The 11,217-nt window shown below is 37.6% G+C and overlaps 1 protein-coding gene across 2 annotated transcripts; it reads left to right on the top strand.

Moving 5' to 3' along the window:
* The first annotated feature begins 346 nt into the window (after positions 1 to 346).
* rpl19 (ribosomal protein L19) lies at positions 347 to 6,569 on the top strand. 2 transcript variants are annotated; one of them, XM_007256297.4, is made up of 6 exons: positions 347 to 449; positions 2,463 to 2,569; positions 2,670 to 2,792; positions 4,613 to 4,733; positions 5,063 to 5,173; positions 5,784 to 6,569. In XM_007256297.4, the coding sequence occupies exons 1-6, from the start codon at positions 445 to 447 to the stop codon at positions 5,902 to 5,904; spliced, it is 588 nt and encodes a 195-aa protein (XP_007256359.1). In that variant the 5' UTR covers positions 347 to 444; the 3' UTR covers positions 5,905 to 6,569. The 2 variants fall into 2 exon arrangements, with proteins under 2 accessions (XP_007256359.1, XP_049324117.1); XM_049468160.1 differs by having other exon boundaries at positions 447 to 671.
* The last annotated feature ends 4,648 nt before the right edge of the window (positions 6,570 to 11,217 follow it).

The raw sequence follows: 11,217 nt of genomic DNA, 5'->3' as shown, positions 1-11,217 counted from the left end.
ATTTTTTTTAAGTGTATTTATGAACCATTATTTACATAATTAATTAGCTTTTTAAATAAACTTCTTTCTTGCTAGGTTTTTAGCCAGTGTTTTACCTTGCTGTAGTAATTTCCAGCACAACCTACCATGTGGCTCTGTGTTGTATATGTGGGTCATACCATTTGTGATCATGGCAGGGGAGTCTGGTAGGATAGAAACGTCGGTCCATATTGTCACCTCATCATTAAATAAATGAATATGCATTGTAAGAGTTTTAAATAGCTATATAAACAAAATATAAAACATTTTGAAGCAGTATGCCCATGTTTCTTAACAATCAGCAGGTTAAGCAGTGTTTGGTGCGCTATGTTTTGAATCGGTATTGGTACAGCCCATGGTTTCTGCTGTAAGATGCTCTCTGTGTGAGTTTAGCAGTTAAAAAGCTGACCCAGCTGACCAGCAGCTATGAGGTGAGAATTAGAGACTATTTTAGAGAATATTGTGTTTTTTTAAGATTTTTAAGCAGATGTTTAGAGTAGATGTGGTTCATTTCATGTCTTGCACCACTGTGAGTGTAGTAGGTTAGGTGGTTAACTACCGTTACCTAGCGCTACTAAATAGCTACGTTATAAACTCGCCATGTTTTTGAGAAGTAACGAGACAATAGTTTATTATTCTGCCAGACTCGCAGTGTAAGTTATCTGTGTGTTATAACGTTAACGTTACTTATCCATGGACACTGTAGGTCCAGGTCTAGGCTTCTGTCAGTGTGTTGACATGTCGAGACATGCCCTGAATATAGCTACACACAGGTGAACTAGTTATTTAGCTAACATAATATCTAAGAGTTAAGACAGCCCGGCTGAGGTAACACTAACTCAACTAGTTAATGTTATGATTCTTAAAATAATAAGGATATTTTATTTCATTTAGTTGAGTCTGCTTTTCTGAATGACGCATGCGCAGCTCTATCGTTTCGATACAAACTGAGTCAGGACAATTTGAAAGCACGATAAAATCCACTATGAAATAAAACACAACATAAAATACCAATATAAATAACAGTTATATATAAATATAAAAAAAATACACTACGGGTTTGTTGTACAGTTGTAGAATACTCCCTTTTCCGTTTATTTTTGCCATTTAAGATATTCAGGTCCAGTCTATAACTGTAAATGGAAGTTACAGTAATGGTAATGGAAATGGTAACTATCTTACATGGAATTTTGCATTTAGCTACATTAAAACACACTAACTAACGTTAAATAAAAAAGTATATTGTGATTTTAGCACACAATCCATTGGTATTAATCGGTAGCAATGTAAATAAACTAAGCTTTGGAAATGCATAAATAAGCTACAAAAACCTAGGTTAGGTTAGCTAGCTAACCTAGCTAGTTAACAAACTAGCTAACTCAACTAACTACGTTAGAAACCATGTTTTTAAGGATAACGTTAATCTACATAAAGAAAATAAAGCTAACGTTAGCTATTATAGTCAGACTCGCCATTTATATGTGTGTAAGTCATGCAGAATGAGCTTAAATGCTACTGTAGGTCCAAGTCTAGGCTTCTGTCTGTCTGTCGACATGTCGAGACATGCCCTGAATAGATACGCTAGCTAGCTAGTTAACTAGCCTAGCTTAAAAAAAAGCTAACATTACCAGGTGAAGATACGCCGGTTGGCTGTTCAGCTAAGGTACCTCTAACTTAGCTAATGTTTTAATCCTTAAAAAGGTAAAGATATTTTATTTTTATTTGACTCACTTGGCAATAAAGCCTTGTTCTATGGGTGTTCTAAAACTTTTGACAGTTAGTGTACATAATAGGTCATTATTAATGTCTTATGGACTGAGCTGATACTTGCTATTTTTAACTATAAAGTTGTGGTACCGTACACTACACAATGCAGTCTACATCATATGTTTCAGCACAAACAGCCTTTTTGTGATTTAAGTTGCTAAACACACACATTAGTTTAGGTAACCCTTTAAATTCCTTATTCTGTTATCAGTCTTTTTTGTTTGTTTATTTTTCTCTACTTTTCTAGGAAAGGTAATGTTGGATGAGTGAGCAAGGGTGACCTAATATTTTAAACCAATCACCCAACCTTAGTACTAAACCTTTTATGATCATTTTAGAACAGGATAGACTGAACTGAGCTAGATGCAGGCCAGGGGAAATGCTTTTTGGGCTCAATGCAGTGAAATCCTCACAGCAATATTCTGGCATTTAGAATAGAGCCTTCCCAGAAAAATAAAGAATAAAAAAAAGAAACAAATTCTTTATTGTATCCTTGAGTCCAAAAATAAACTGTTGTATTAGCAGGTATCTACACACCTTTTGGACATATGTTTTTAATTCAAAGTGAGACACAAGCAACTTACATTGTTACCAATATTTCATGAAACAATATATATATGTCTTCCCTTAAGATTTCACTGAAGCTCATACACACATTTTTTTGTCCTCTCATACAGCATGCTCAGGCTTCAGAAGAGGCTGGCGTCCAGCGTCTTGCACTGTGGCAAAAAGAAAATATGGCTGGATCCAAATGAAACCAATGAAATTGCCAATGCCAACTCTCGTAAGAAAATCAGATCAGGATCTTACATGCAAGTTTGTATCTTGTAGCATGTATCATTATAATTTAATTTTTTTATGTCTGTTTTTACCTCATCTTTTAGGACAGCAGATTCGTAAACTGGTGAAGGATGGGTTGATCATTAAGAAGCCTGTAACAGTTCACTCCCGTGCCCGCTGTCGCAAGAACATGCTGGCACGGAGGAAGGGTCGTCACATGGGGCTCGGTAAGGGCACTTGATAATAACTGCTTTAAGCTGATAGCAGATTCGCCTCTTTATGGTTATGGTTTTTCCTGATTCATCATCTGACAAAGATTTTTTTAGTATGTCCTTATTAGTTTCTTAACATATTGTACATCTTGTTTTAGACAGCAATATGTATCTCATTATTGGTAGTTCCGAGAGTTTATATATATAAATAAGCAAATAGGCCAAGTTGAATGTTGAATGAATAGGATCAGACCTTTTATGTACTGTATAAAAATGCAGTTAAAATATACTGAACTGATTTTATTGTGGGCAAGCATTCCATTTAATACAATAGTATTAATGTACAGCATATTCCTACACAATTAGCTGCCTAAGCAATTTAAATTGCAGCCACTTTGCCTTTGTCAAATAAACCAACAATTTTCCGTTCAAAGTGATTATTAACAGTTAACTCTAAAAGTGGACGTTTGCAGTTACCTAATTGGTCCACACGTTGGTTTAAAGGGAGGATCTTAAAGTACAGAGCACCATCTAGTGGCATGAATAGCAAGTTCATTACTCTTTAGCAGGTCTTTTCTTCCATGTGGTGTTTCCATGACAATCCTAAAAGTTCATTTGGATCACAAATGCAGCAAACTTGCTGATTATTATAATACTGCCCACTGCAGTGAACAGAGAGCATCTGCTGTATTTCACTAGGCTTGCAGAAAAAAGGTTGGGGGAATGGTGCAGTAGAAAACTGAGCAGTTACTCAAGTGTACTTCATTGGTTTCTTGTCACAATTGCATATTATTATACTGCATAGAACAGTATGTCAACAATACATATACCACATTTAATTCAGCTCACTTACATTGTGTGCTGGGTGAATTGCTTTAAACTATGTTGAAACAGCAGGTAAAAGTGGCACAAATCTAAGCTTTTTGTTGTATGTGACACAGAATTTGACAAGTAAAATCTATTGGTGTAGTGTTTTTCATAGAATTGTGTGAAGGCAGTGTTAAAGTAAGACAGAAAGCTTAAAACTGTTAAAAGAAGTTAGAGTCAAGAACAAACCAAGGAATTGGCCATGCCCAAAAAACATGCCCTATAAGATTGAGCTTAAATGCTATCTCTTCAACAAGCCCTGCTGCCAGCCACTGGAATCTCCTGTGATGTTGGTGAAGATGAAATGAAAACTTGAACCTGAACCATAGTGTGAATTAGTGATTGCAAAAGTGGGACTTGTGAGCTGATCAAATCAATATCCACCACAGTGACATCTTGTCGGCAATCAGGCATTTTACTGTTTGTTTTCAAGTTCAAAATGATCCCAGCAGACAGCAGACCTATTTTTTTTTAGGTCCTTTCATTCCACAAATGTTAATGGTTTGACAAATTATGAGAAATAAATCATAAAGCAATGCAGCATTTGGCGATTTGTCTCCACAAAAACAAAACAAAACAAAAAAAAAACTGTTAAAATTCTGTCATGTTATCATGTGTTGTGCTAAAACTTTTTTTTAGCTGCGTACCCAAGAATACAAAAAGATTTAGAACAGTGTGACATAAAATCTGTTCTGAGGCAGTGGATTTTCATTTTAATACGGACTTTGAAGCAATGTTTTAAAACAATGTTTCACTTAGTGTGAGCAGCCTAAAAAAATCACATTAAAGCTTCTTTATCTGCTGTGTGAATGTATGGTATACACAAAAAATGAGCAGCACTGGATACGTCTGGTGAAATATTAATAAAATCATTATGATGGTTTTGGTAAGGCCCTAATCACAAATTGATGCCATTGTCAGATCTGTCACAGGTTTGGTATCTTTAAAGGCATTATTTTCATGTACAGGTAAGAGGAAGGGAACAGCGAATGCCCGTATGCCAGTGAAGCTATGCTGGATGAGACGGATGCGGATTCTGCGCAGACTGCTTAGACGCTACAGAGAGGGCAAGAAGATAGATAAGCACATGTGAGTTTTTTATGGTACATTCCCACATACACTCTACAAATGTTTGAATGTTTTCAGAGATGTAGAACAATCCTAGAGGGCTGGCCATTCATAAAAAAAATGTACTGTATGTTAAAAAATGTATTAAACTGTATTATGGATATAACTACTTGGATTTGACATTGCTTTGCCATTATGTAAATGTAGTAATTAATAACAATAATTTGTCTTTGTCACTGCATATGTATTTAATATTAGCATTTTTTGTTGTATTAAATATAGAAACACCAATCAATGTACATATAACAAAATGCAGTCAGTGGTGGTAAATTAGCTTTGTGCTCTTACAGGTACCACAATCTGTATCTAAAGGCAAAGGGAAACGTGTTTAAGAACAAGCGCATCTTGATTGAACATATTCACAGGCTCAAAGCAGACAAAGCTCGCAAGAAACTGCTGGCGTAAGTGTCCCATTTACATTTATTTTGTATATTTCAAAAGCAAGCACAGAGTCTGCCTCTGTTGAGTGTTTAGAGTGGAATTTAAAAGAATTAATGCCATGCTCAAGTTGCCATTGTAGTGAGGGAAGATTTAATCAGCCACCACTTTTGGTTCCAAAAGGATCTTTCATTTGAATGCTTTTAATGTATATATTAAAGCAAGAGTCCATTCGTTTTGGGGATTTAGTGACCTCTCTGATTAGGAATGTGACATTGCATAAGGCATGCAGAAGAGAACTTTTTAAAGGTGTGGTTTCCTTTCAGAGGGGATGAATGTAATCAATGTAATTAAATCTTGGTGAAGGAAATGTCTGCAGAGGATGGAAAATAATTGTTTAGCTAATGTTGTTCATATTAGCATTATATTGGTATATTGGTTTGTTTTAGGTATTTTGTAATGTTTAAAGAAGTCAGTATAACGGTTCTTGAACAAATGTATTAAAAGTATTTATTGATGTAACAAAAAATGGTTAATCTATGGTATCGTTTAAAGAACTTCCTGTAGAACCTTCTTTTTCTAGAAGTAGAAAATCATTTTAACAGATGTCTTCTCTGTTCTGTAATCATGTAGTGACCAAGCGGAGGCTCGTCGCTCAAAGACGAGAGAGGCTCGTAAACGCAGAGAGGAAAGACTGCAGGCCAAGAAAGAAGAAATCAGGAACCTGACCAAAGAAGAGGAGACTAAGAAATAGACAATCTGTCTATCTGAGTGTTAGCATGTGTTAGAAATGTACATGATTCTTTATGAATAAAATACAGGATGTATTTAATTAAGATATAATATATATGCGTTATTAATCTAGCTCTGAAACTATATGCTGACTCATTTTAATCCATTCAGTTTAATTTTTAAATTAATTAAAATGTTATTATTTACTACAAAATTAAGACGACACATGAAAAATAGAAAAATGATAGTGGAAAACCACTGCTTTAAAGGGCTGTACAGTCAGACAGCCTGGAAATGGTGGTTAGAAATGTACATGATACATTATGATTAAAACTCAGGATGTATACAATGAATATATAATATATAATGTGTTATTGATCTAGCTCTGAAACTCTATGCTCTCATTTTAATCCATTCATTTCAATTTAAATACATTTAAAATGGTATTATTTACTCTATAAAAAGCAAGATGACATGAAAAATTGATAGTGGAAAACCATTTCTTTGAGGAAATGTACGGTCAGACAGACAGAAAATTGAATCTTTTGAGATATCTCTTGTCAGTGAATATGTGAACATTGTTTTTTTGCCACTTTTTGTGCAGCATTGTAATGGAAATATTTGCGGTTCAACATATTTGCAGAATTTATGTGTCAGCAGAATAAAAGTTATCTACTATAAATTGTACTGCTACTGTTGCTTCTGTTTGTATTTGTGTTCTATGTGCTATTTTTTTTATTATTTTTTTTAGCTTCCCAACTCATTACAAAAGTATTAAATGGAGCATTATTATTGCAGAGAACACAGTTTGGAGGTCAATACCTCATCCAGCCCTCACCTGCCACTAGGTATGGTGCCAATATATGTTTCTGACATCTGTGTGAGTAATTGTGCACCTTTTTTATGCACTCATTAGAAGGTTTTGTCCACACACATTTGGACTTACAGTGTATGTAAATTCACAGTTAAAGTCTTAGTGTGTTGTGTTATACAGTTGCTTTAAACTCTGAACGTGTAGCAGGGATGGGTCACTGTTCATTGTACACTACATTCACATTCATTTTTGTGGTTGTTTACGTTCTATTTACACTCTTTATAGAAATCTTGGATCAGAAAGTTAAAACTTAAAAAACTTTAAAAGTTTGTCGCCATCAAGTGGCGGCTGTGCAAAGTGACACATAAAAGAGTTGCCTTGGTCATTTCTTTAATCCAGACCTGGGCATTGTATTACCTATCCGGCTCTTGGGATGTCATATGCGCCCCACATAAAGTCAATTAGAAATCAAACATATATAAGTGCAATACAACTAAATTGCTGTTATTTTTATTATGGTCCTTTTCCAATTTATGTTAGTTACATGTTTCCATGTTATGATCAGTGCGCATTATAACTTTTTATTCCTTTAAACATTTTAGGTTCTGCCACCACATTTCAATATGACTTAGTTTAGAGTTTGAAAAGACCATTCTATAGGTTTTAAAATTTAATCCGTGTAAGATAGACTTGCTTGTGTTTTTTGGATTATTTTCTTGTTGTATATCCAAACTATACTTCGATTACAACTCTGACACTCTCTTTAAGAATTTACTCAGATACAATGTAACAGTATTGAGTACAGCATCTCCAAACCTGTACATTGTGTACTACCAACACCATGTTTTACAGCTGATGCATTCACAACAGCCCGAGACATAACACTTCATCACTTCATCACATTTATCTGCACATAACAATGTTTCTGTTGTAAACTTGAGATCTTGATTATTTGATTTCTTGTTGGTTAGCAATGGTTTCCAGAGTGACGTTGAGCAGGTAATTCTTAATAAATAAGTCTTACCCAGTGTGATCTAAAAACAGTACCTTGCATGTTTTGAACATTTGAATAGTTTAATTTACACTTTTCAAAAGGTTATATTTTTAGTTTTTATTCATTGTCTTGTTGCATTACCCAACTACGCTTTGGTTCCAGCTCATAGAGATACATGTATAACAGATCCATACAGAGCTGATCTTATTTGTAGTTCTGTCAGTTGTAGCAAAGATCAGATCCTGATGCAGCACAGTACACCATCAACTTAAACTCTGCCAACACCGTGCTTCACAGTTGGTATGGGGTTGTTAATTTGAAGTGTAAAGGCTTTACTACATGCCTGGGCCAAAAATCTCCACTTCACAGAACTTCTACAGTAGGTGATTGTTTGGTGAACTTGAGATCTTGATCATTTGATATCTTGTTTGGTTAGCATTTTCTTCTGGAACATTGATTCCGTTCTCACACAGTGTTTTCCTAAACTGATACCTTATATGTTTGTGTTCTTTGACATATTCCCAGCACCTACGTGACACTGAGGATCTGGGAATGTTAAAGACCTGCACCACCTTCCATCTGACATCCATTATCAGGCTTTGCTTGAAGTCAGATAATTGAAAATTCAGAAATTTAGAATTTACAGGTGAACCCCAAACCATCACTGATTGTACAAACTTCGCACTAGACCTCAAGCAGCTTGGACTGTGTGCCTCTCCACTCTTCCTCCAGAATCTGGGACCAATGTCCAATGTCAGCGCAGCTTCTACCAGAACATTTTAGAGAACTTCATGCTTCCCTTTGCTGACAAGCTTTATGTAGCTGAAGATTTCATTTTCCAGAAGGACTTGGCAACTGCCTACACTATATTGCCAACAATGTCTGCACATCTGCATTGTTCTTGGTGTCAGGCTTGTATGCAGCTGCTTGGAAGTCCATTTATTGAAGCTCTCTATGCTCTACTGTTTTTGAACTAACCTGATCTTACACATGTGGCCATGGAAGTAATTGAAACCTGAGTTAAATGGTTTGGAAGCGAATACTTTTGCCAATATAGTGTATATAATATTCAAATTTTCTAAGACACTGACTTTCAAGTTTTTTTTATTAGCTATAAGCCATAATCAGAAGCATTAAAGAACAGTCAGTAATAGAGCAGTAGATGTAAAAAGGGTACAGGAGTCCAATTTCCAAACACTGGATTGATTTTTCTGTCTCTCTGCCCATCCAAGATGCAAGGCTCACTCAGGTTGCCAGATTTACCCACAGTGGCAAGCGACGAGTCTTATTCTGTAGCTGATCAGTAACTATAAACATTTCGTCGACCCTACTACACTAGTGGTTGTGGTGGTGAATATGCTTAGCAACCTCAGTGAAGCACAGTGATTGCCTGTTTAGCAAAAAATAGCCAGCTCTGCCTTTTACAATTTTGCAGCACACTGTTTGTACACTGTTGTTTATACCTGGCAACCCAGGGTGTGGAAATGGGACTGGGGGAAAGGCGGTGAACAGGTTCAGAGGCTAAACAGAGTCCCACACAGATTACTGTGACATACCTCAACGTTTAAATGAGAAAATACTGGCTAAAGGTCTGTTGACAAGAGCTAGCGGTGCTTTAACTCAGCATGTTTTCTTAATATCTGATGAGACATCTTGTTCATGTTCATGTTCATGTGCTCCCAACACATCTCAGTTATTTCCGGCACGCACAGAAGGCGTAAAAACACAAACAGGCGCCAGGATCATACTAACCTGCGTCCACTAAAACAAACCACGCCCACTACTACCTCATTCTCTGTTGGGCTATGGAACTGCCAGTCGGCTGTTAATAAAGCAGACTTTATCGCCTCTTATGCGAATCATCAGTCATTACAACTGCTGGCACTGACTGAAACTTGGATCAAACCTGAAAATACTGCTACTCCGGCGGCTCTTTCCAATTATTATTCCTTCTCCCACACTTCTCGTCTCTCTGGACGAGGAGGTGGAACGGGCCTATTAATCGCTAATGGCTTAAAACATACTCCACTATTACCGGCAAACACATTCAATACATTTGAGTATCATGCCACACTGGTTAATACTCCAGCAAAACTTGCCATTATTGTTCTCTACCGTCCTCCTGGACAAATGGGCGAATTCACGCATGAACTTGACATGCTACTGTCTTCTATCCCTGAGCAAGATTGTCCCATGCTCATTCTAGGGGATATGAACATCCACCATGACAGTACCAGCTTCACAGACTTCCTATCCCTCATGCAGTCTTTCGAACTGGAGCAGGTCGCCAGCCCTCCAACACATAAAGCTGGCAAACATCTAGACCTGATCTTCACTCGTAACTGTGACACCGACTCTCTAACTGTCACTCCTTTGCACGTCTCAGATCACTACTTTATGAAACTCAATGTTCATATTTCAAATAAACCCACAGCTACTCCCACCATGGTCTCGTTCCGCCGAAATCTTCGAGATCTCTCAGCAGACCAGTACTCCTCGCTGGTGACTGACAATATGCCTCCACCAGGCTCATTTTCATCACTCAATGTAAATGATGCCACTGACACTCTCTGATCCACACTAAGCTCCTGTTTGGACAACCTCTGTCCTCTTACATCTCGAGCCATTAGCTCAAACAAACCGCAGCCATGGCTTAAAAATGACACACTCAGGGAACTACGCTCCAAACTCTGAGCTGCCGAAAGAAAATGGCAAAAAACCAAAAAACAAGCAGACCTAAAAAATTACCAACTGCTCCTGGCTTCTTTTTCAGCCAACCTCACTACTGCTAAAGCTGAATTTTATCACAATAAATTCTGCTCTCTCACAGACTCCCGGAAACTATTTGCTACATTTAAATCACTACTCAACCCTCCGCCTCCTCCTCCGGCTACATGCCTTACGGCTGAAACACTTGCCTCATTCTTTACTGGCAAAGTGGCAGCCATCAGCAACCAGTTTACTGATGCACAATGTAGCAGTCCTACTGCATCCTCTACTGCCCGTTGTCCCTCCACCGAAGGCGTTGCTTTCTCCTCGTTCACTCCTCTCACTGAGAACGAGACACTGGCTCTCCTAACACGTAGCCGTCCTACTACGTGTCCGCTTGACCCAATTCCTTCAAACCTACTGCAAACTATCGCACCTGCAATCATTCCGGCTATCACTCACACGATCAATGCCTCTTTAACTTCTGGTGTATTCCCGACTGCTTTCAAACAAGCACATGTGACACCACTGCTTAAAAAGCCTTCTCTCAACCCCGCCCAGGTTGACAACTACAGACCGGTCTCACTGCTACCCTTTCTCTCTAAAACACTAGAAAGAGCAGTTCTAAATCAGGTCTCTGGCTTCCTCTCCCAGAATGACCTCCTGGACCAGAACCAATCTGGGTTCAAGAAAGGACACTCTACCGAGACGGCTCTGTTGTCTGTGACTGAAGCGTTGAAAACTGCCAGAGCTGCAGGACAGTCCTCAGTGCTCATTCTGCTGGACCTCTCGGCCGCATTTGACACAGTCAACCATGA

This window comes from Astyanax mexicanus, chromosome 19, assembly GCF_023375975.1.
Source record: "Astyanax mexicanus isolate ESR-SI-001 chromosome 19, AstMex3_surface, whole genome shotgun sequence".
NCBI classification, from domain to species: domain Eukaryota; kingdom Metazoa; phylum Chordata; class Actinopteri; order Characiformes; family Acestrorhamphidae; genus Astyanax; species Astyanax mexicanus.
The sequence above is the reverse complement of the archived record's forward strand: the minus strand, read 5'-3'. Positions and strand labels throughout refer to the sequence as shown.